Here is a 26600-nt window from a genome sequence, read left to right as displayed (position 1 = left end):
AATCCTTAAAAAATTACACATTGGCCCTTTAATGATGGGTTTTCCTTTTTAAAGATACTTTAATATTCAGAAAAATATAAAATGTTAGACATTTGATTCCAAGTCAATACGGTTAAAATTCCATAGCAAATATAGAAAACCTTGCCCTGGGTCATGTTATTCAGCCAAGGAGAACGCAAGCAATGTTTCAATGAACAACCGTAAAAAACAAAACACTCCTGCATTTCAAAGCATAAAGAAACAAGACACACACAAATCTTTTTCTGCACTTTAATACTATCGAGAAACTGATCTAAAAGAAAAACAATACAATGTGGTGTAATACCATTTCTGTCCCTGAATAAAACAGATCTAACAGACTCTTATAATGACTATTGCAATATAAAGGTAGTACAGTGTGACATGAAACCATCAAAACATTATCAGTGTAAACTATAACTTCTTAGAAACATCATCTAAATGTGCATGAGAGAGCTATGTTCAAGCTACACGCATAGCTTTACAGTATGAAAAGAAACAAAAAAAAAGTTTCAGCTCTGGTCCATAAAACAAGAAAATAAGACATTCGGCTAATTTATAAAAGAAAAGTTTTTACCATCACATGATCAATATATTTAACATTTCAAACATGCTCTGATACAGATGTGAAAGACATAAGTACAGTGTTGAAGTGCCTGTTTAAAGGCATGGATACTGTAACATGTGTGCTATTCTTAGTCATGTTTAAGAATATGGCTGTAGTGTGATTTCTGTAAAAACACTTCATTCACTCCATCATCCCATCCATCTTTTAGCATTCATGAAGCACTGTTAATATCACTATTTAATTCGGACAGATTAGTTGAATCTGTTTCAATAAATCAATTCCTATCTTAGATTCATTCGAGTTATCGCTCAGAATTTTTCACACATGTCCTCATGTACGAAAATGATTCAGTACATATTGCTGTACATCATTATTTAGTGTGTTGTTCACATAAACAAAACAAGGAAATATCAAGCTTGTGTTTAGTTTGTAAACGACGGATTAATGATGCAACGATTCGATAGATCCCTAAGGATGTATTCGCATCAGACATGATCAGACGATAAACTAGTGTGCATATTTTTCGTCCAGTAACATTTGATTTGACCTTCACAAAAACATTTTAAGCAATGTCTCTACCGGCCCTATATGTCCTTTCAATGATGTCAAACGGAAACCTTGGATCTTCAGAACATGTACTGTTCATGAATGGAAAAAACACTGTGTTTTGTAAATAACGAAACACTGTGTTTTGTCAGAGTTAACAAGCTCCTTATCATTTGTTAAATATTAGCTAAACCCACAGACAAGATCAAGGAAGACCAATAGTTGAGATTTGTGAAAAAAAGATACAAAAACATGGAGATGCAAGGTTTCCATCCAACAGCAATTCTTAGAATGATAAACAGCTGAAACACTGTTCATAATACTTTTGCTAATACTGAAAAAGATTTCCTTTTGTTTGGCATTAGAAGGTACTTCACCGCACTCCTACAACGAAAACGTGTTTTTGTTGCTTTTTCCTATTTCTTTTAAAAGATAATGGCTATGTCAATGGAAGTCACAGAACTGGGAATGGAAAGAAGCACTAAAGGTCACATCAATGTACAATTCATTACCACCATTTCAAAGCCTTCATATAAAGAGAAAACATAATACATAAGACAGTACATGCTTTAGGGAATCCATCTAGTGTTGGTCCATAACTCTTCAATAATAATAATAATAATACAGATCCACACAGTGGAGGTCACTACAGTGCAGACCAGCACAATACTGTGTGTTGTCTGTGTGTTCTGTGAGCTGTGCCATAGTGTGCACTTTGTTTATACAGCGCAGGCCAACACAGTGCAAGAGAAAGTCACAGTATGTAACAGAAAAAATTCACAGGGATGGCTGTTTCAGGACCCCTAAAGTCTGCAGCCAAAGCCTGCGGTTAACACCTTCAATTCTTCTCGACACTAAATATTCTACTAGTAAGAGACCATTTTAAAACTGTATTCAACATTGTGTCCTCCAGCTAAAAAAAAACACTGAAAAACTACATACAGGTGATTCCAGCGATCTCACATCTCAGATTATACGTCCACACAGCACAAAATTGTACAATTTATGTAGTGTTCGTTGAAGCAGTGCTTTCTAGAATTACACGCGACCGACCTTCGCGTCGCCTATGGCACCCCACACATCAAACACAAATTCATCTGGAAACGCAAAGTCGCCCAGAGTCTCATCCAGAGCTTCGGCAAACTCATCCGGGTTCTTTTTGTCCTTTCCGAGTTCCACCATCGTGGCAGCTGTAAAGAAGTGTGATGGTGAGAAAAAGAGCTACAAAGACACTTAAGAGGCCGTTTTACACTAAAAACTGAAAACTTTTTATGCGTTTTAGCATTTACATGAAAAGGCCATTTTGGGGGAATGAAAAAAACAGGCCCCAAAGTGCAATTATCGTTTCCGTTTAAACTCTAAAGGGGGCTTTTCTAAAAACGATGACGTCATACGTGTGCGTGTTATGCGTTAAATCTATATGCGCGAGTATTCCCAAAATACAACCCTGTAACATACTTATTATAATTTCTCCAGCAGAAAGTAGATTTACCGCACCACTACGACCAGCGAAGACAAAGTATTTATATACACAAACTATAAACATACATTGTCAAAGTGTATTAAAAGCGCTTTTACCTTAAAACAGGGTACGTGTATGTACGTTGTGCATGTTTCTTTACAGCGCAACATCGCCATCCTCTGGTCTGGCATGCGTAATACATCGTTTTTATTTTTGTTTTCCCAGAGCCATGTAAATGCAGATCCTTTTGATAACAATATCATTTGTACGTGAAACTTTTCAAAAATGCAAAGGAAAAACCTTTCCGTTTTTTATTGTGTAGACGAACTCTCATTGTGTTTAAAGACAGTTTTGTATTAGGAACACATACTGATGATATGTATAGGTTAAATCCACCGTAAGTCGCTTTGGATAAAAGCATCTTCCAAACACCGTTTATAAGGAGAAAAATAATAAAAAAGCCTTCTAAACATACCGAGTTCACTGTCTCTTATACCCATGTAGCTCTCCAATAGGTCATCTACTTTCTCAATAGCTTTTTCTTCAAATGCAGAGGGCTGCAACACAAATCACACAAAATTTGAATTTCACATTTTGTCAAATTCACTCTTTAAATCATTTCAATTTACTTTTGATTTAGTTCAGTTTTTCTGAATAGTATTACATAAACATGTTTCTATTAGGATTAACATTTATTTTGATGATTTACAAATGTTTTTCAAATTATAGTATTGTAAAGTATAATAAAATACACAGAGATGACAATTAGACTCGCTACAGATCTTTGTCATTTTTAAGCTTTTAACAGCCTTGGATAACCACTCTATAATTCCTCCAATTTTGTCATGACAAGAACAACCCTGTTCCCAAGATTAAGCTGTGCAAAACATCCATGTCACACGTTTTTGATATTGCTGGATGGATAGGTCAAATCTTTACATGAATATATTTATGTGTGCATCCCTATTACATGCAGTTCAAGCAGGTGAATAATAAAGACAGTTTACTGATCGGACGCAAGCACACCTGACCCCCAGTTAACTTCCGGTTTGTGTTTGGCTAGTGTCCACTCAAATAACTGTTTTATATTAATGTTTATATTAAATTTATGTTAATATTAATTAGCATAATAATTATTTGACTGTATAATAATTGTATTAAATAATCGATTTGTTGAATTTTGTTGTATTTCTTTTATCAAATGAAGAATTATTGAACAGGTATAAAAGTGTGCATGTGCAGTAATGTTTGTTTATGTTGTTAAGATGAAACGGCTTATCTCCAGATCTTCACAAACACATAATTTGCTCCTGGTAGAGGTGACCCTCGAACTGAAATAATTGACTAAGATCAGTATTGTCTTACCAGTTCCTCCACAGTGGCTGGTCCTTTTGATCTCAGACGCAGAGTTCCTCTTCCTGTTCCTAACTGTACAGAACCTGACCTGCTTCCAGAGCGTTGACTGATCATGTCTAACAAAGACAAAAAACAACATATTTAAAAAATCATCAGATCATCAGATCAAACTACTGTAGTTGGAGGACATAAAAAGACATACCAAATGCCTTGAGAGGCTCAACCAGCTTTAGGACAAAGGTTTTCTCTTTGGGTAATTCCTTCAGCATTTTGGCAACCTCATAATGGCGACATCCAATGAGTATCTGGCCATTGATGGATTCAATCATGTCACCCACGTTGATGACCTGGATCTGATGAATAATACTGCCTTCTCTGATTCTCTGCAATGGAAATAGATCACTTTCAGCATCTTAAACTTGTACGGACTAAAAACTATTTGCATCCTTAAAGACACCCAAAAATGAATCATCATCCTCATGTCATGTCAAACCTGTATGACTTTCTTTCTTCTGAAGACCAGAAAAGACGACATTTTGAAGAACATTGGTAACCAAACAAGTACAAAATTGGCCCCTATTGAATTCCATTGGAGTCATTTCTTAAAATAAAGCTTTTGATTGACACGAGGGTGAATAAACATTTTTTTGTGAACTATCCATTTAAGATCCAATCATTCTCCTCACCTTTATAAAAGCATAGCCAGCTCCATTGTCAGTGATGGTGAGCCCAAGAGCATCTTCTCCTTTAAATACATCCACCTCTTTCCTCTGGCCTTTCGTGTGAGCAAATATGAAGTCCTCCAAACCAATCTGGCCACCCAAAAGTTTCTCCATATCCACTTTGTGAGTATTCAGTGTGCAAAACATTACCTGAAAATGAGTGGTAATATAATACTTTTTACAATAAATACTAATTTTGTCCTCATCATAAAGGAAATGAAAAAGGTTCAGGGCCTCACCTCTGCTGGAGGTATTCCAAAAGCCTCTCCTATTTTGGCATAAAGTTCACGCACATTGCTGAAGCCCTCAATGCGACCAGTGGGGCTGCCGTGTGCCAGCTGGGTGTGGAAGATAAGACGAGGTCGCATGTTGGTCGGTGGAGGAGGCAGGCCCTCCTGGGTAGCTCCTTCACCCAAGCTTACCCCACCATCCAGTCTATCAACCCCTGAAACATTCAGCCCGGCCCGGATGGGTTCTGCCTCCTCGTTCTCTACCAGAGGAGACGCTTTCTTTCTGCGACCCAATCCAAGAGGCATTTTAAGGGTTTGTTTATTGTAAAGGCAAAAAGTTTTACAACAAAGGGGGATGTGCACTGTCTTTGATCTGCAGAAAGGCTTTACAGCCTGGCAGCTGATTCAAAGGAAGTATCTGCCTGTGACCTCTTCAGTTTAACCCATTCACAAGGGAATCTACACACCTATGGTATAAAAAGAGGAGAAGAAGAGCTGGAAAGTTGGGTGTTGTTCATTCATGAAGTATATGTAACACAATCACAAAAATAAACGATTGCAAAATGAATCTCGTATAGGGTAAGAGCTAAATTAAATGCATTATTTTTAGAATTCATTAAAACACATCATTTCATTTTACAAAACCAAACTCTGTGTAGTTTAAAAAGAAATTCAGCATCATTTAAACGAAATGCTACAAAACGTTCCAGTTCTCCAGTCAGGATTAAAACAGTCTGACATGTATCACAGACAACAGTGAGAGTTAGCAAGTTAGCATCATCTGGATATCACGACACTTACCAAACAAACAAACAGACAGCGAGGAAACCCTGAATGACCGGAATGTCAATCTTATTGTCCACTTATTACAGAAGACAACTAATGAGCGAATAAACGGTAGTGGTTTAGTAAGTATGCTCTGGTATGTTGGAGGAGGGCGGATATCACTCAACACAACCTGACTAGAGCTCTTCCTCTACTGAGTACTGACCAGCACCGCAACTCAAGCGCATGCGCACTGCTGACACCTGCCGGTCAGATGGTGTAACTGCGTGTCTTTTTTGTGACGTTAAAGTCAAAAATGTGAAAATGTGATGTGGAGTTTGGCTCCAAAATGAGACAACTCGGTTTAAAAAAAGAATAAAAAAAGGTTTAAAAAAATAAAAATCATGTTTTTATATTGTGCATTCGAATTATCATCAATCAAACTGCAGTTGATTTGTTTTGATTTAAGCCATAATAACTAAACAAATACTCCTAAATAACACAATGAAAACGTGATAACATGACAAAAACGATTTTTGAATAAAAATAAACGGAGTTATCTAATTTTGTAACCAAACTCTTAATTTGTAAGTGTAACAAAACATCACGCAATAACTGGAACATGCTCAAGTGTGGCGTCAACTCCTTCTTGCGTTTAATCTTCTCTTCGTTCATTCTGTCTTATGTAATTATCACTATATCAATTATATAAACAATATACATTATATAATATAATTTAATATATAAAAGACGTGCTGAATAGCACTAACTGAAAAAAAATGCATTGTATTAACAGTGCTTGCAGTTCTGCAATTCAATATGGTTGTACATTTAAGCTGTGAATATTTCAAATTAAAACTTTTCACACACAGTTTCATCATTTCACGATTCAATAACCAAAATTCACCTTTTAAATTTCATTAAAAAACAACAACTTGTTTTAAAATACAACCATTAATGTTCGACAAAAAAATTCAGTCCATATTAGTTCGATTTAAAAATTGTAAAAATTGGCTTCCACATATTCAGTGGTTCAAATTGGGCCAATGCATGATCTCTACTTGCTGCCTGACCGCTTCACCAGCAGGTGGTGCAAATCGGTTCTGATGAAGATCAAACATAGTCCACTCATCTGCTCAATTAAGTGAATTTAGTTGCCCTTCTGTCAAACTTCTGAAGTTCGCAGACAACAGCACACTTATTGGCCTCATCCAGGATAGTGATGAGTCTGCGTACAGACAGGAGGTTAAGCACCTGGGTGTCTGGCGCAGTCATTTTACATTTATGCATTTGTCAGACGCTTTTATCCAAAGTGACTTACATTGCATTATCCTATACATTTGTTTATACATATGTGCACTTCCCTGGGATCGAACCCACAATCTTGCATTGTTAACGCAATTGTTAGCTTACCACTGAGCTACCTTCATAACAACTTGGAGTTGAACACGCTTAAAACAGTGGAGACGATTGTGGACTTCAGGAGAAACCCCCCTGAACTCCCCCCTCTCACCATCATGAACATCACTGTGGCAGCAGTGGAGTCATTCAGGTTCCTGGAAAACACCATCTCTCAGGACCTGAAGTGGGACAATCACATTGGCTCTATTGGTAAAAAAGCCCAGCAGAGGCTGTACTTCTCACATCAGCTGAGGAAGTTCAACCAACCACAAACTAAATCAGTTTTACCCAGCAGTCATAGAGTCTGTCCTCTACACATCCATTACTGTCTGGTTTGGCTCAGCCACAAAGTTAGACATCAGAAGACTACAGAGGACGGTTGGGACTGCTGAGAAGATCACTGGTGCTCCCCTGCCCACCCTCCATGAACTGTATAAATCCAGAGTGAGGAAAAGGGCTCAGAAAATCACCCTGGACCTCTCACATCAGAGCCATCATCTCTTCACAATGCTGCCGTCTGGTCGGCGCTACAGAGCACTGAGCACCAAAACAACCAGAAACAAAAACAGCTTCTTCCCTCAGGCAATCTACCTCTTGAACAGTTCAATGTTTTTACCCACCGTGCAATTAATAATTCTGCGCAACAATAATTAGGTGCAATATTAATTGTATCCTCCAGATCATACACTATCTATTTATAGCACATACCTTGTACATACTATAGTCTATTCTTATTTTTTACTTATTTACATACACACATGGCTTTACTCTCTATATCTTTATCTTATGTTTTTGTAATGTATTTCTTAATTTTTCTTAATCTCAAGGTTGGACTGCTGCAATGCTCTCCTTGCTGGTCTTCCTCAAAAGGCTATCAAACCGCTCCAGCTGGTTCAGAATGCAACAGTACCACTCGTCTTCCAACAGCCGAAAAGGGCTCATGTGACACCCCTTTTCATCTCTTGCCTACAGGACCATCACTGGATCTGCACCGGCTTACTTTCACACCCTCCTGCACTCCTACACCCCATCAAGATCCCTGCGTTCAGCAAACCAGCGGCGTCTTGTATTGCCTTCCAATAAGGACAGGAAATCGCGTTCCCGCTCATTCTGCTTCACAACTTCTTCCTGGTGGAACATTCTTCCTAACTCTGTCCGGTCAACCACATCTCTCACAACATTAAAAAAACTATTAAAACCCAACTCTTCTGTGAATACCTGATAGACAAATAAAAAAATAAAAATAAAAACTAACCCTTACTCTCAACAGGTGAAAGGTTGAAACTAGCTTTAGTTGAAACCAGTAACGTTGTATTGGCACCTAATGTATTATGACTCCTGTGTGACATATCGCTTGATGCTCCCTAACTCTTTGTAAGTCGCTTTGGATAAAAGCGTCTGCTAAATGATTAAATGTAAAATGTTATGCATCATCAAGAAAACATCCAAAAATTATTATTGAGCCATTTGTTGCTTTCATATTCAGAGCTCTTACACATTTCTGTATAGCCAACGCTTTATTAAAGAGGTGTAGGCTATACTAATTTTAGTCATCTGGTCTGAAGATTAAGCAACATTACGTGTTTTAGCACGGTTCACCGGCAGTGATGGCGTGGTCTGTGGACCCTAAAGGGATAGAGTAGGCTACAGGCACTAAGCAAACCTATAACGTTTTTGTTCCACCATACCACCATGCATGTTGCTGATATTCAGCAAAATGTTTGCTTCTCATTCAGTCAGCATAAGTTTAAAGAGGATATTAAAAAATGCAACGAAAATTTGAATCTTTGCGTTTAAAAAACAATTAAGAGCTGTTAGATCCATAACGCCGTGAGTGGCTGCACAAGACATTTCGGGTCTAGTCTGGTTCTTAAGAAAGTGCTGTCTATTTCTAAGTTGTCGATTTTATATGGCCTGCTCAAGGAGTTCACTTGGCTAAAAGATCAGTTTTTCTTTCTCGTATTAACAAAATAAAAACAACGAACATTTCCATAATTCCACAACATCCAGCATTTTCTGAGAGTCGCATATTAAAAAAGGTCACGCGAGGAAAATAAAAAGAAAGTCTGTAGAGATGGCTGCTACGTCATATAAACAGAAGCACATGTGGGAGAGTACGTGTGAAGATCAGAGTTCCTAGTTGAAATCTCAGTAATTTGAGCGCTTTAAACACAATAAATATCCTGGAAATGCTGATGATGCATAATTTAAGTAAACGTGATGTGTTGAAGTAAAAAATAACTTAATTCCTTCAAGCCAGAGCAGGAGGACAGTCAAAGTCTGAGCATTATAGGCCTAGATTGTCTGTGTGGACTACTGGCAGTGCAAGCGTCAGTTAAATTTCTCAAAATGTTGATGATGCATAAGAAGAGAACAACTAAATTCACTTAATTGAGCAGATGAGTGGACTGTGTGGCAAACATTCAAAAAGAATCTGCATTTCTTGCTTTGGTCTTCGTCAAAACCGATTTGCTGGTAAACTGTTCAGGCAGCAGGTAGAGATCATGCATTGCCGTAATCGGCGCTCTAAACTTTTCAAGCTGAATTTGAACCACTGAATTTGTGGAAGCCAATATTTTAAACGAATAAATATGAACTGAAAATGATCTGTTGAATTTTAAAGGTTGTATTTTAAAACAAATTGAATTTTCTAATGAAATTTAAAAGATGAATTTTGATTATTGAACTTTTAAATGGTGAAACTTTGTGTGAAGTGTTTTAGTTTGAAATTCACTGCTTAAATGTACAACCATATTGAATTGCAGACTCTAAACATAAACAGGTTTATTTTTGTTTTGTGGTATTTAAACATGCTTTTTTGCTTCAAAGACTAATGTCATTAAAATACTTCCATACATCACTCTCGCAAAAATGTTGTGTGTTGGATGTGCACGATTTCATGCGTCGCTGCGCAGACACAGCAGCTAATGACATCAAAGTAACGCGAGAGCGAGTCAAAAGTACAGCTCTTAAAATATTTTCTTGTCTTGCTCCTACCCTGCGCACAAGTCGAATACACCTAGCACCAGATCGTATTTATTTTATTTATTTATTTACTTTGAATGGGTTATGTTCATTTTTTGCAAGTGCTCGAATACTAATGAAATCCCATTACATCAGTAAGAGTCAGCAGTGAGCTTTTACTTGAAATTACATTTTGATTTAACAAATACTTGACAGATCAAATCTATGAAAAAGTTTAAAAGCCTCCTTAATATTATTTTGGATGTGTTGCTTGTTTTATGGTTGACAATTGCCTTAGCTTGAAGGCCGTTGACAATGTTCAAGAGATTTTTTTTATAGTAAAACATCTAAAAGCTGCTGTGTGTTTCTGAGTTTTGGATCTAGGTGCAAAACTCTTAATATAATAAAACTGAATAACAATGAACTATATGTATAAATATATTTGTTCATTTAGTAACTGCAAGACATTGTTGCATCATTCCACAAAATGTAAATACATAAATAATGTGAATGAAGACGTCAGTTTTAAAGACTTTATTTGCAGTAAATAAAAACGTATGCAAAAAAATAGTTGGTAAGCATGTCATATTAGGCTAATTAAAACAGCTTTACAATGTAATTTTTACAGGATAAACACATAGTAATGCAAAAGTAATTCCCACAAATGAAATGTGATAAAAACATCTAAAACATGTTAAGTTGTGAATTTTAGGGGCAGCATGCTGAAAAGCAAGCAATAGTTTAAATTGAATAGTTTGCATAAGTGTCAACATTAAATTCATTTTCATTCATACCCAGTTCACATAATTTGGCACAAATACTATAATTATTTAGAAAATCAGTTTGAAGATAGAAGTTCAGAGGATCCTAACTGAATATTCTGAAAGAATACCAAGCAATACATTACAAACAACAAAAGGATTATGATAATAGTGTAAAAATCGAGTAGGAAAAAAATATTGTATATTTTTTGTTCCGTTGAACACAAAGTGAGATAATGTAAAGAATTTAGGAAAACAATGAGTTCTCAGCCACCTTTGACTATCATTTAATTTTTCCTACAATGGCAGTCAATGATGTCATTAAATTGAGAATTCTTCCAAATATCTTTCTCTGTGTTCATTCAAATAAAGTAATTTATACAGGTATGAAATGACATGAGGGTGAACAAATGATGACAGAATGATTGAGGGAACTATCATTCTAAGAGTGAAAGTGTCATTTATTTATTACTTTCTTGTATGTTCCACATAAGTGATTTGAACAGGAAAGTTCAGAGCATCTGTTTAAAATCAACCAAGATTTGGTGATTCTGTTACGTGAGGCAGGAATATCACACTTTAGTCTCCAAACATCATCTCGAGCCACTGTATTTTCATCAGTATATAACGCAATATTCAGGTATTTTACTCCAATTTTAGATGACTTGTGAGTCATGTAGCTAACACTTGCGCAACAAAAAAGTCACACAGTACTTGTTACCCTGGGGCAGTTTCGGGTCAAGTGCTCTATTATGGCACAGCCGGTCATGAGTCACAGGGAGTAAATCAGTGACGCCTGCAACATAACATGTAGAGCCTGTGATAAAACTGCTCAAGAAAACCCTAAAACATTCCTGAGCCATCACTGGCAATCAAAACTACAAGCTCAGCCAAACCAGATCTACAGATCTGCACCTGCTCCCTGCAGCACTTCAACGGGCTTTTCCACAAACACAACACATATGAGAACGTATAAAACCCTGTTGCGTTTCAGAGATGATTGGATTGGATGCCATTTGGAATAGATCTGAGAATATCTTTAATATTACAAAAAAACTCAGAAAATGTGAGCTAGATAGCTAAAAAGATTTAAAGTGGAATTAAAATGGAACGATTTTCAAAGAAATGTCAACATTATATTTCAGTTTTTTATATGAATTAGCCGTAAACATGGTACAATATATAAGGTTATTTATTATAAGTGATATAAATATAAACACGATCCGAAAATGTTCAGGTCTAAAATATTGGGATCGAAGAACATGAAACAGGTTTTCAGGAAGAAAACCTTTAACAAAACACATAACTAGGTTGTCTCTCTGTTGTATTAGTTTGATTTCCATAAAGGAACAGTTCACCCAATAATGTAAAATTCTGTCATCATTTACTCACCCTCGAGTTGTTCCAAATCTGTATAAATGTCTTTGTTCTGATGAACAAAGAGAAAGATATTTGAAAGAATGCTTGTAACCAGTTCTTGGCCCTTATTGACTCCCATAGTAGGAAAATTGTCAATGGTAGTCCAAAGTGACCCAAAACTGTCTGCTTTCCTACATTCTTCCGAATATCTTCTTTTGTGTTCAACAGAACTACGAAATGTATAATGCAATATTTCCTACTATGGTGGCATAGATCTGTTTGGTTACAACCATTCTTCCAAATATCTTTCCCTGTGTTCATCAGAACAAAGAAATTTATACAGATGTGGAACAACTTGAGGGTGAGTAAATGATGACAGAAGTTTCTTTTTCGGGTTTAACAGTCCCGTAAAAAACCTTTACAGTAAATTCCTTTTGCTGTTATTCCACTTCAAATTACATTTTAATTTCAACTCATGATTATACAGAATGACAATTCTTACACTCCGAATTTTGCCAAACTCTAAAACTGAAATAAAAATGTAAAATAACAAAAACAAACAGATTGCTGTCCAAGAAACCTGAAGCAATAAAACAATGGGATTAAAACAAAAATGTCAACTTCTGGTTAACAACAACCTCAATATATTTCTTCTGTAATGCTTCACAGTGATCTGAAAAAGCGCACTGTACACATTATATTGACAGAGCTATAAATTAATATCATACACTGCAGCTCTCTTATGTTTTTGTAACGGATGCTTTCCAAGTTGGTTCTGTAGGAAATCAGTTGGATCACAGGATGTGTGCGTGGCTCTCGAAGCATCGGCTGGGAGTTTCTCCTTCAGTCATCACAATGATCATGGTGGCAGGATCTGAACCAGAGCTTCACGAGTCCCCGGTCCTAACTTGTCTGGAAATGTTACTAAGAACTCTAGCACCATGTCTCCTCTCCTTTCAGGATACTTGGACAGGGGCAGTCCCTCTCCCACAATCCTCTTCTTCATGCCTGGTTTGATGACATCATGTGATGTCACAGTGACAGTTCTACCATCCAGGGTTGGTGCGCTGACGGTGCATCCACAAAGAGCCTTGCGTGTTAAAGTGATCAATGGTGTGGAAAAGCAAACAGAAACAGGGGGAGACAAAAGCGAAGAAAATGATGTGTAAGCATTCGCATTTAGTACAACTTGCCCGACCCCCCCAAAAAAGACATAAGACACTCACATCTTTCAGGGATATCTTCACAGAGTGAACAATGTCAGAGCCGTCCCTCTGAAAATAAGAGTGAGCCTTGTCCTTTACCACAAACACTATGTCAGCAGGGATGTTGGTCGGCGTCTCGTCCCCCTCTTTGGGAAAAGTAATCTTAGTCCCCTCTTTCCAGCCACGTTTGATGTCCACGGTTAGGATTTTGTCTTCGGTGCGCATGCTGCAACCGTCCGGGTTCAACCTCTTGCGAGAGATCCTCATCTTTTTCGTGCACCCGGAGAAGACTTCTTCAAGACTCACCTTGAGTTCGTGCATGACCGGGGGATCTTTCTTCTTCTCCCGGCCCCCGTGTGGACCCGTCACACGAGATTTGAAGGACCTGGGGAAACCGCCCATACCTCCCATTCCAAAAGCAGCGAAAGGGTCGTCAATATGCATGTCATCGTCTAAGCCCCCGTGGGATGCAAAGAACTGATCGAACGGGCTGCGGCCGCCGAAGAACTCTGCAAACATGGCGTGCGGATCGCCGTGAAAAGTGTAGCTAGGGCCGTTGCTCCCACCGCCAGTGTGTCCTTTAAGACCTGCACACAAAAAACATTTACAGCAAACAGCAAGTCATCACTGTGGTATTTACAATAAACAGCATATAGATTAGAAACAGCCGAACCGGCTCACAAGAACCCGGACACAAAGTACAGTTTCAACTCTTAATCTGAAGATCAGAGTGGTGTCAAAAAGTCCCTCGACGATTCCACGCAACACACTCCTGTATTGGCAGCATTCAGAGAAAACTTAAATGGTAACCAAGCTTGAGCCATTGAGAGCTGCTAAAACTTTGGACAGATTCTGTGCACTTCATCATCACATTTTATTGATCCAACACTTTTATTTTCATTCTAATTCTTCTCTTAATTTTTTACTTGTTTAAAGTTTGTTTTAAGAGCACTAACATGGTTACGGTATTGTTTCTAAATGTGCATTCACATCGCCAGTGACTCTGTCGCCATGTCACTTGTCTCTTGCTACGAGGTCGTTCCTAGCTTTGGTTGGTCTGGTAACATTCATTAACAAACTCTGAGACGGATGACGTGAGTTCCGCTGCTTTACTCCTGCTGGTAGTCGCGCCCAAAAGTCGCTCATCTTTTGCCTAATGTTGAGCAAATCTCCACTTTGTGGCCTCGCTAGACATGCCCACTTCCTGTCGCCCATGGACACTATCTCTCGTGTCGCAGGCTCTCCATTCAAATGAAGGACATCGCCTCGCTTTGTCGCTGGCGGTGTGAACGCACAGAAAGGGTTTAAAAACATGAATGGCAGCATGTCTTTCAAGTATCTGTTTGCTTTAATAATTCATGAAAGTTAAATACATTTTTAATTCTGCCATCATTTACTCACCCTCAATTTATTTGTTCTGATGAAGATAGTTGGAAGAATAATTGTAACCAAACGGTTCATGGCCACCCTTGGCTGCCATAGTAGGAAAAATGACAACGGTACTCAATGGTGCCCTGCCATAGAACTGTTTGTTGTCCTACATTCTTCAAAATATCTTCTTTTGTGTTCAACAGAACAGAGAAATGTATAAAGCAATTTTCCTACAATGGTATTCAAAATGAGGTACAAACTTCTTCCAAATATATTTCTCAGAGCAAAGAAATGTATACAGATTTCGAACAACTCGAGGAATAAATGAAGACAGAATTTTCATTTATGGGTTAACTGCCCCTTTAATGATGGTTGTGTTGTGAATGTTTGTATCGTTCGTAATAGTCTCCACTGTCCTCGGTGTGAAAAGTTGATTCTCAACATCATACAGTCACTGTTGGAAAGGGGTAAAATATGAAGAAGATGCTGAAAAAATAGATTATGCCAGATCTGGAGGATTTTACTGAAGACCGGTGGGGAGTTTAAGGGCAGGGCTCAGGACAAACAAGAGACACAATATTCAGAATCAAGAGTATGTGACTTATATCTTGAAATTCAGTAATTATTCTGTGGACTATATGTGAACATATGTTATAGATCATTCAGGGCAAAATTTAAATTTTATCAATGGTCTTACTTTCTTAAATTATCAGCTTTTTTCTAATATACAAATACAATTTATCACACATAATAAGTGTATAGGTACATTGTACACTAACCTATGTTTATTAGGGGGCCACGAGATGACATTAAAACGTTAAAAGATCTGTACATATGAGTGTATGTCTATATCTTTGTTACTTTATAAACAAAATCACATCATTAAGGAAACAGTGGGTATTGATCAAAGCACAATCTGATCCCATCAGTAACACAGTGATGTTGTCTCTATGCTGGGACAGTCACACGACTCGTGCTGTACTCACCATCCTCTCCATATCTGTCATAAATATCCTTCTTCTTGGCATCGCTTAACACATCATAGGCTTCTGCGATCTCTTTGAATTTATCTTCTGCTCCGGCTGATTTGTTTTTGTCAGGGTGAAATTTTAACGCTTGTTTTCTGTACGCTTTCTTGATCTCATCATCCGAGGCGCCCTTCTCTATTCCCAACACCCTGTAATAATCTTTCCCCATCACAATACTCGACTAAAACATCACTATCCTACAACGATCCGCTTCCATGTGTGAATATTTCTCGAATATTCAATAACTTCACGGAAATGACCCACCGGGTGCCTGTCAAACCTGAAGCGCGGGGCTGGAGTTCATCAAACTGTCCTTAAATTATTTATTCCGATCCGTCATTGATCGCACACGACAGCTGTGGACTCGTGCGAATGTGTCATCCTTGTTCCAAGACTGTCGCGATTTTTGTAATTAGAGTAAATCTAAAAAACGAAAACGAAAACGAAAACATCAAATTTCCTTCTCACGCACTGTAGTGTCGCTCACAGACAAACTCGTTGACCGCCCGCAGAAAGTGCGAGAATAATCTCTCGCTCGGCTGCTGTAGAGACGGACGCTACAGGGATCACAGCGCCACCTGTGGATGGGAGGATGAGTACATAAAAGCACATAATGCTGTAAAATATTGATTCCTCAGTGCAACATTTGTTAAAACAAATTCATTTAATATTCATTTCAGTATGCCAAAAATATATTAATAATTTAAAATTACAAAAATGTATAAATTACAGTTGATTGTGATTTTTATATTGTAGGGCTCAGGTGAAAAAACTTTCTAAATAGCCTAAAACGTTTGACAAAAAATGACACGTTGGCATTTCTGGTATGTTGGCTTGACTATTATTTATTTTAACAGACTTTCAAGGAAAGTATCCCAAAATTTAAATACCGAGCAGGTTTGGTAATACAAATGTGAGTGTTGACTTTAACAATAAAGCTCTCAATGTCAATAGATGAGACATTGTATTGGACATAAAGCATTGCTAGTGAAAAACAGAATCATTTTCTTTCTGTTCCCCTTAAAGGAGTAGTTCACCTTCAAAATGAATATTCGTCATCATTTACATGCCCTCTTGTCAATTCGAACCTGTGTGACTTTAATTCTTCTGAAGTACACAAAAAGAAGATATTTTGAAAAATGTTGGTAACAGAAGAGCACAGCCCCCTTTCACTTCTATTGTAACCAATGCAAGTGAATGGCGGTCTGGTAAAAACTGTGTGCACATTGCATTTAGGATTCAGGATGAACATGAACATGTAATGCTTCTTGGAGTTCATTTGCTCATGATTTAATCAATGTCTTAAATGCCAAGCCTATCAACCTCTGTATAAATAGAAAAGTGGTATATTGGCGAGATACTATAAAGTTTGCTGATTGGATTAAAAGCTTGTCCTCAACCAAAACTTTACATATCTTTCAAAAAATTAATTTGATGCACACAAAAGTCAACTTGATATTTCCCTAAAATGCTCAATGAAGACTACATTTTAGACTAAACTTGTATGCAACAGATACATTTGTTGCTTTGGAAATCATTGTTTTTCAGTGTTAAATTCCTCTAATCTCATGTTTAGACACTCTATCATTGTAAATTAAAATGTTGAAGACTACAGACATACAAGCTCCTGTTTGATTCCATGCGTGCATTTTCAGAACGCCATTGCTTCAGCAGCAGGTAAGGTGAAATATATCAACCCAGACTGTCTTCACGTGTACTAATCACATCATTTCATGTCATTTGAGCAGGTATATAGCACCTTCCAAAAGCATTCAGAAATGTCCTATTTATATTCTGTCTAGATTTAATTTTTTTCTTAACAAAAACTAAAAAGCAATGTATTTTCGGCATTTAAATATTCAAAAACGTTTCTTCTAACACATTTGAGGATAAATCATCTATCAAATGTTCGCTTCCTTCTGCTTTTCACAATGTTGCTAAACTGCTTTGAAGAAAATTCAACAAATCTTGAATCTTCTGGGAAGGCATTGGTTGAACTGTTTGTTGTCATTCACTTTATTGTTCACGAGACATTCTAGTGCGTAGTGATGTCAGATCGAAAACTTGATACGGATGACTCTGATAATCTGAAATCTTTCGGCTGTTTTTTTCATAGGCCTTTGATACATTTTTCGGCATTTTTTCCAGGATCTGCTTGATTCTGTGCAATTGCACAATCCTGAACAGCTGACGGAAACTAACATTGCATTGCTTACCTTGCTTGCTTATAACTATGTTCTACTTACAGTTGACAGATACAAATGAAGTCTGTACAGAGTGCACTGAATGTGAGAATCTCTAGGGACTCTAGAAATGGCTTGTGAACAAACAAGCTCCATAGTTCTGCATAAATAGATGTCCAACATTCTGACAGATACAAGGGTTAAACTGACAAATAAACAAACTGAATACGAATCTCTGCCACTTACTCATACATTTTGCCCAATCCCAGCCGTACCCATCCATTTTATTATTAGTGTTTAAGTAACCAGATTGTATAAAAGAGATGGTAGTAAAATGATCATGTCACTTAAAACCTGTGCGTGACTGGTTATCTATTTACCACAAAAGAAGATATTTTGAGAAATGTCTCAGTGGTTTTGTGTGGAAAATGAAAGTCAATGGGGGCGCAATGTTATTTTGTCACTGACATTCTTCAAAATATTTTCTTTTGTGCTCTGTCATACAGTCAAACAGAATTTTCATTTTTATGTGAACTATTCCTTTAAAGCCTACCAATGTTTTATTTCTCAAAGCCACACCAAAGCACCATCCTGTAAATAAATAAAAACTTTTTGTATCGTTGTTTTATCCATGAAGCTAAAAGCACCTATTGAAGATTTGCGGGCGGCTACTGCCTTGCACACGTCCCTTACCGTGCCGTATGTCAAACACCGCTGTAAATAACTCCCACTACATGCTGCCCAGTATCTATATACACCACCCTAACCTCGCTGTATGGCACATGTTACCTAACCCCATGTAGAGGCAGTGCGGTGGCAGGGGGCCGAGCCTACTGGGTTTGAGTCCCACAAGGTCACAGGGCTGGCATTCAGCTAAGCAGGCATGTAAATTTAGCTTCGTGAAAGGCATGCCATGGATTATGTCTTGGGACTCTCAGATTTCGTCTTCAGAGGAGCGATTGTGATGCATGGAGAGCTGATTTCAGGATGGCCAGCCTGCAGGTGTTAATAGGTGGGAGATATTTCAATCACTCTGCAATCTGAACTCACGTCTACAGTCGCGTCTCTTGAGATCTCTCAAGAGAGAAACTTTGAGGAACTTTTCAATTGATTTACGGATGAACGTTTGAGAGGTTAGGAGTGGTATGTGACAACCCAGGCGCGACAGAGAAGTCTATAATACGGGATCCATTCTGTGAAGTTTGAGAAGGCGTCATGGATACTTTGGCTTTAGAGGCGAAAAGTGCTAAGAACGATGGTGCACCAACCCCAGCGCCTTCAGCCAAACCTAGACCAAAACCTCCTAAAAAACCTAAACGCATCGTTTACTTCGAGGTGGAGATTGTGGCTGCCAAGACCAAGGAGAAACTGTTACTTCTGGATAAGGTTTGTGGCTTTAGGTGTTTAAATAGACACACAATAAATAAAGGTGTAGGTATTTGAATGTACAATTAAATCATCTGCTGTCAGCGATTATAGATGGCTACAATAAAACTTTAAATGTAGCACATGCCATAACTTTGTAGCAATGTGCTTTAGCAGTAGTCGTGTCGCTTGTTGGAAGATGAGAATGACTCTTGAGCTTCCAGGAATTCCTATGTGAGTTTATTCATGCATGTGTAGAGTACAGCGAGTTTGATTGATCTCTCCATAGGAAAACTGCACTGTGGAGTCTTCAAATAAAAGTCTATCTAGACAAATACAATACAGAAATGTAAAGTATACTATACGTAGCGTAACATTAAACAAAGAGTAAGCAAATTAAAAGTCTCTGCCCATGACAAGAAATGTCACAGAAGAGATTGTAACAATTGGAAAACAGTGAAATAGAAATATAATATTGAAGATATTGAGAAGATTTTGATCTTTCTGCAGGTTGAGCCAACAGCAACTATATTGGACATTAAGTCTATGTTTCACAAATCACGTGAGTCCCTCTTTCCGGTGCAGAACCTATGAGGCTGCAAACCCTTTCTTTAAATAGCTTTCTGCAAGGAACATGATAAGTTGATGACATTGAAATAATGGTTATAGCAAAGTCTTACGTGTCAGGATTCAATTTCCACAGATCCACATTGGTATGCTGCCAGACAGTCTTTATGCCTGGACCCAAGTGAGTAGATCAGAACTGTATGACAGTTGTACACATGCACAACATATACAGTTGTGGCCAAAAGTCTTCACTCTTTTTTCTCCGCTTTGAGAAGAATTTAAGGAGGGAATCACACATGAAAGCTTGTGGAGTCAATACCCTTATACGGTATTATATTATAAAGTTTCCACATGCTTTATTTCTTTCAAGCTTTTTTTCCATGCATTTTATTGTGTATTTGAATAAAACTCATGTTCCCTAAATTGCGATACTTGCATTTTTGCATAATTCTGTCTAATAAATACATTTTTGTGTTTGTCCATTTGTGTAGTCTAAATGTGCCGGACTCACCTTTGGCTACGACTGTACATAGAGTATAGTGATGTTACTAGGGTATACAGTATGTGTTCACATTTTGTAAACTTTTGAGGTATTTATTTGACTAAAGTAAAAAGTATAGATAAACAAAAAAACATAAATGGACTACTAACTGGTATAAATATTTGTTGATCTCCTCCTCAGTCTTGACTAAATAAACTTTGCACAATTTTCTCTCGAGCCTCCTTAAACTGAAAGTTGAGCTTTAGTGTACACTCTTCGTTTAACTCTTTTATATAATTTTTTTATGTCTCTTAATACTCAATTTAATGTATCTTAATAACGTGTTGCAATAAAAAGCAAAGAGTTCATCTTCAATGTCGGACGTCACTGTTGGCCACAACTGTACATACGCAACCCTGCAGAAGATAAGTGGGTTGGATAACAGATGGATATGAATATGCATAATTATATAAAATAATATTTTATGAACAGTTTTCTAAATCGTTGCTATACCAACCAATAGGAAACATGTACAGAATATTTGTCAACAACCCATTTATACACATATACCCTTTGAATACTGAAATAAACGATGGTGGTTGTTTTCAGAAGGAAAACCCTTAAGAGATGAGGAAATCCTGCAGGAGCTTCCTGTGGGCACCACTGCAACCTTCTACTTCAAAGACTTGGGAGCCCAGATTGCCTGGGGAACTGTGAGGGTTCACACAGACAACCACTGACACACACACAAACACACAGTCATATATGCACATGTGGGTTTGTGCTCCAAACACACCAGCAAATTAATTGATTCTATGAAATGACATATTTATCTATGTGAAGAGTTTGGTTCCAAAATGAGATTACTGTGATTCAAAAATCAAGTTTTTTTAATTGTACATTCCAATAAATATCAAACTGCAGTTGTTGTTTTTTGATTTAAGCCTTAATAACTAAAAAAATAAGGCAAACTAACAGAATAAAACACGATAAAAACATGATAAACATGAAGAGTGATCTCATTTTGGAACCAAACTCTTCATAGATATTATCCTCAGTGGACCAAAGGGCTACTGCGCACAGACCACTGGCTCCAACATTAAATGTTAAAAAAAAAGTAGGAACAGAGTACCAAATCTGATTACTGCTTCTTATTTTGATCAAACACATTTTTTTATATAGAATACGTCAAACTGTAGACTCGTGACTGCTAAGCAATGCTTGGTCACGGCTTTGTGTTTGTCTGCATTTTACAGCAGCTTCCCTATACATCAACTAGTACAGTTTATAGTCAAAACTACTTGTTCATGATCTTTCATTGTGTTATAGGGTGAAAAGTTGGATTGTATTCAGGCAGCACGAGTTTCAGTCTAGTGTACTCAGTCCCCTGGTTCAGTTTCTCTCACCTCTCCAGTTAGCAATTCTTTTTCTCAGAACACGTAATCTCTCTGGCTCCATTGTCCCCAGGTGTTAATCCCGATCACCCCCTTCTGCATCACATATAGCGCCCATGCTGCACTCTTACTGTGATGATCGGTCACAAAGAACATTTGGGTGAACTGTCCCTTTAAAGGGGTCATATGGTGGAACACTTGTTTTTCTGTATCTTTGGTGTGTAAAAATGAAAGTGTGAGAACAAAAGATGCATTCTATCTAAAAGCGAATGGTCACCCAGACCTTCCTGAGACACCTCATGTAGCCACACCCCCACAAAGCTATGTCAGTTGGTGGTATGATTTGACCAAGACCGCCCAAATATATACACAAGTAAGGTGGTGTACCTGTCGGTACAATTTCTTCTGAACATGATGTTTCAAATATGGTAAGAGGCGTTACATTTTAATCACACGCTTGCATTATTCAACCAATCACTACGCACTGATCAACTGGCCAATCATAGGACACCTCGCTTTTCAGAGCCATGAGCTTTGTAAAAACTCTGCTCATTTCAGAGAGCCGTAGCAAAGAGGAGATACAAACATGTACGGTGTGTGGAAAACAGCGTTTTTGAACCTTATATCGTGTAAACACATTACATTTCATCTGAAACAAAACTTAACATTAGTTTTTGCCCTGTCATATGATACCTTTAATATCTGTTGTGCAAAAGGTTCTAAGTAGTTGAAAAAGGCAAATAACAAAAATAACAAAACAAAGAGTCCTTTCACTTAAGGCCTTGAATCGCTGCAAAGAGCATCTTCGTTTTAGGGTCAGAGACTTTATTTCAATTATACATACCTAAACATGTTCATGAGTAGCAGAAGGTAAAAAAAATTATTGATTATAAAAACACCCTGTGTATGATTGAGAGTTATTGCTCATTTCACATATAATGAGGGTGTTCCTTAAAGGCACTGACAATGCCGGTTTAATTCTAACAAATATCATGTGGGTGTTTTTCATTGCCTATCGTCATTATATAAAAACTGAACGTGTGTTTGTTTTGCTCCTTGCAGGTGTTCCTAATCGAGTGCATTGGCCCTCTTGTTATTTACCTACTGTTTTATTTTCGACTGCCTCTCATCTATACTCCCAAGTATGAATTCACCACCAGTAAACATTGGGTTGTGCAGTAAGTATCCGATGCCTAGTTGGATAAGAATAGTGTAATTTTTCATTAAGGCTGTTGAACTCAGTCCATGAACAGTGTCTTCTGACACCCAACCTATTGGTCAAGCAGAGCAGTAGGAAGAATGCTGCCAAGTGTTTTGATTGATGTGTCTCTGGAATAAACTTTTATGTGGTGATCTGGTATTGAGCTGGACTTGTTGAACTAAGCTTTTCTTCCTCTCTCTCTTCTCCTCAGTATAGCCTGTATGTGTCACACTTTCCATTATGCGAAGAGAATCTTGGAGACGTTGTTTGTCCATCGATTTTCTCATGGTACCATGCCAATGCGCAACATTTTCAAAGTGAGCATTACATTTTTTAGGTCATTTCATTTGGATGAGAATTATTGGTGCTTTTTGTGATGGGACAGATGGGACTTATAGGACAGTACGCCAATACGTAAAAAAGTTCACCTGTTTAACATTTCTGTTCTCTTTACTCACCCCAATATTGGTCCCAAACCTGTATGCTGGTTTGAGGAACAAAGAAAATCCATCTATCAATGGCATGTTACAAATACTGTATTTTCAGCACATTTGCACTACACATTTTTAATGTAAACAAAAATCAATTACGTTAAAAGTATTTTATTTAATATTTAAATTGACTACAAATCTTTCTTTTATAGAACTGTTCCTATCACTGGTGCTTTGCAGCATGGATGGCGTATTACATCAATCACCCTCTCTACACACCTCCATGTATGTAATATGCTTTATACCAAATAGCACGAACACTGTAAATACTCTGAATGCAGTGAACCGTCAATGTTTACATGCAGATTATGGAGAAAGTCAGGTGAAGACAGCACTTGGAATCTTTCTGGTAAGAACTTTTTTTAATGTGCTGACAATCTTGTCATTTTGTTTAGCAAACTTCTTACCGAAAGTTTTGGTTTCTGCAGTTCTGTCAACTTGGCAACTTCTCAATTCACATGTCTCTGAGAAATATCAAACATGCTGGTAAGATATACAAAATACATCAATCTTGAGTTAGGAAAACCTCTCGTTCGGGGACAGGAGTAAATTTTTCTCTTGAACCTTTTTATCTTAAAGTTTATTAATCTTAATAAATTTCTTTCTACAGTTTGTGTATAGTGTGCTGACATATTACTTGCTTTCATAACAATTTTCTTTAAAGGGGTGATATGACATGGCTAAAACGAATATTATGTTTTAGATGTAATGTAATGTGTTTACACGATTTAAGGTTCAAGAACACTGTATTTTCCACATACTGTGCATGTTTGTATCTCCTCTTTGCTCCGCCTCTCTGAAACGCAGAGATTTTTTACAAAGTTCATCGCTCTAAAAAGCGAGGTGTTATGATTGGCCAGTTAACCAGTGTGTAGTGATTGGTGGAAAACTGCAAGCGTGTGACAGAGATGTTTCGCCTCTCACCGTATTTGGAACATCAGGTACCAGAGCAATTGTACTGACAGGTACACAACCTTACTGCGTAAAAATCTAGGCAGTCTCAGTCAAATCATAACCACCAACTGACGTGGATTTGTGGGGTTTTGGTTACGCGAGGCCTTTAAGAATCCATCTTTTGGTCCAACACTTTCATTTTGTGTGTGTATGTATGTGTATAATACATGCATGGGCAACTTATAACACGCCAAAGACAAAGAAAAACACGTGTTCACGCCATATGACCCCTTTAATAAAAATAGAAATACGATTTTTATTATATATTCATTTTTATATAATATTTTATTTATATTGTAACAACTCTTAATAATAAAGGTGCTTAAAAGGTTTTTCACAGTGATGCCATAGAAGAACCATGTTTGGTTCCACAAAGAACCATTCAGTCAAAGGTTCTTTAAAGAAACATCTCTTTCTTACTTTTTATGACCCGAAGAACCTTTTTTCGCCACAAATAACCTTTTGTGAGGTTCTTTAAGGTTCTTTTAGGAACCAAAATGATCTATTATGGCATCAAAGAACCTTTTGAGCACCTTTTTTAATAGTGTAAGATTACAAATGTGTTATTCCATAGTTTTGATGAGTTTGCTATGATGGAAAAATATGAATACGAAAAAAAAATCAACCTGAACTTTAAACTGTAGTATATAAAAATATTTATTTTTGTTCCTATTCTATTTCATTTTTTCTATTAAGGATCTAAGGTGAAGAAGATTCCTTATCCAACCAAGAATCCATTTACGTGGATATTTGCGCTTGTTTCATGTCCTAACTACACATATGAGGTGAGAGTCAGCCAGAAGGTTTCATGTATGCAGATGCTGTTTACACACAATAGCAAAACAAAGTGAAGCCCCTCATTCGCTGATCAAAACCAATAGCAGCAGAGTGTGTGGTTGTGTGTTCTTTCTGCGTGTTCGACTTCTGTGGTTTCGTGTCGCTCTCGCGATACTTTGAGTTCATGTGACGATTTGTTTAAAGTCGTCCGATCTGGCGAGCCGTTTAATTTAGTATTGTTGTCATTTGTTTAGCTTTACGTTTATAGTCAACTGCCATGTGGCAACCATCGTGAAAGTATATTGTGAAAACATGTCTATAGCCCTGACAGCGATGTAATGCTGATCCCTGGTGGTCATATACAGTAACTACCATACACAAAAACTAAAGTGCTTTGTTCTGCAGGTGGGAACTTGGCTTGGATTCACGCTGATGACCCAGTGTGTCCCAGTGCTATTCTTCACCGTGGTGGGATTTTTACAGATGACAGTTTGGGCAAAAGGGAAACATCGCAGCTACATAAAAGAGTTTAAAGAGTATCCCACACTGCGCTCCCCAATCTTACCTTTCATCTTGTAGCCTCCACTGAAAATCCCAGTCAATGAGAATGAAAGCTTCTCAACATCGGTGAAGATTGTCTCCAAAACTAACAATCCCATTCATTTTGCTATAGTAAAATACATTAAAAGTGATAAATAAAAATGTTCAAGAGTCATACAATGAACTCTGAGGTTGCAGTAAGTCAACCTTATTTCTTCATTCATGTTTAAATGCCATATTGTAAGTTTAATTTGATTTGTTAGTAAAAATAAGGCCAATTATACGCAACCCAGTTTCATTCATTCTAAAAATGCCATGAAATGACGAATAAAAGGGAGGTTATGCGGACATTCAAGACGTTTCAACCAAGATCAAAAAGTTTGGAAAGCTGTGAACTACAAAACATTCTTTAACAAATGTATCAGTCTTAATATATATTCATGTGTAATATAACCGTAGAAAGTTAAGAGACATTGTAATGTTGTGTTTTGTCATGACAAAGAAAGACAGATTTTATTTCAATTTATCATAAATAAAAATGATTTTATTGTTCATATACATCTGGATACATAGAAAATGGTGCAAATTGATTTTGTTAACCAAGTACCACAATGTAGAAATCATAAGTGACTGTTCCTGTTCAGTCTAGAGAGATGTTATGAGATATGACATTCCCATTTTTCTTTATTCAAAATATAATTTCTTACTTTTTGTTTTTCTAATGAAGGTGTTTTGGTGAGATTTATTAGCCTAAATTCTCCAACCTCTATTGCCATCTCACTATAAAGACCTTTGTGTGAATTATATTGCTGTGCAGTTCTGGGATCAACACATCAGTAATTCACTCCATGACTCTGCTTGGCAGTCACAATGCAGACCAGAAAAGACTGA

General features: G+C 37.3%; 3 protein-coding genes across 3 annotated transcripts; 1 reads left to right on the top strand and 2 right to left on the bottom strand.

Moving 5' to 3' along the window:
- Positions 1 to 256: 256 nt before the first annotated feature.
- gipc1 (GIPC PDZ domain containing family, member 1) lies at positions 257 to 5870 on the bottom strand. Its single transcript, XM_056753871.1, has 7 exons — positions 5704 to 5870; positions 4912 to 5369; positions 4637 to 4822; positions 4153 to 4333; positions 3960 to 4066; positions 3070 to 3151; positions 257 to 2322 (listed from the first exon to the last, which is right to left on the bottom strand). Exons 2-7 carry the CDS (start codon positions 5206 to 5208, stop codon positions 2171 to 2173), a joined length of 1005 nt encoding a protein of 334 aa, XP_056609849.1. The 5' UTR covers positions 5209 to 5369; positions 5704 to 5870; the 3' UTR covers positions 257 to 2170.
- A 6097-nt stretch (positions 5871 to 11967) lies between these two features.
- dnajb1a (DnaJ heat shock protein family (Hsp40) member B1a) lies at positions 11968 to 16305 on the bottom strand. The gene is made up of 3 exons (XM_056753369.1): positions 15715 to 16305; positions 13379 to 13944; positions 11968 to 13242 (listed from the first exon to the last, which is right to left on the bottom strand). Exons 1-3 carry the CDS (start codon positions 15923 to 15925, stop codon positions 13012 to 13014), a joined length of 1008 nt encoding a protein of 335 aa, XP_056609347.1. The 5' UTR covers positions 15926 to 16305; the 3' UTR covers positions 11968 to 13011.
- A 2514-nt stretch (positions 16306 to 18819) lies between these two features.
- Positions 18820 to 26466, top strand: tecra (trans-2,3-enoyl-CoA reductase a). Its single transcript, XM_056753866.1, has 11 exons — positions 18820 to 19325; positions 19815 to 19866; positions 20008 to 20052; positions 20962 to 21065; positions 22809 to 22924; positions 23159 to 23264; positions 23591 to 23663; positions 23744 to 23787; positions 23867 to 23924; positions 25089 to 25177; positions 25575 to 26466. The coding sequence occupies exons 1-11, from the start codon at positions 19155 to 19157 to the stop codon at positions 25746 to 25748; spliced, it is 1032 nt and encodes a 343-aa protein (XP_056609844.1). The 5' UTR covers positions 18820 to 19154; the 3' UTR covers positions 25749 to 26466.
- The last annotated feature ends 134 nt before the right edge of the window (positions 26467 to 26600 follow it).

The sequence above is a fragment of the Triplophysa dalaica genome, chromosome 7, assembly GCF_015846415.1.
Source record: "Triplophysa dalaica isolate WHDGS20190420 chromosome 7, ASM1584641v1, whole genome shotgun sequence".
NCBI lineage: Eukaryota > Metazoa > Chordata > Actinopteri > Cypriniformes > Nemacheilidae > Triplophysa > Triplophysa dalaica.
This window is presented reverse-complemented; position numbering and strand designations above follow the sequence as displayed.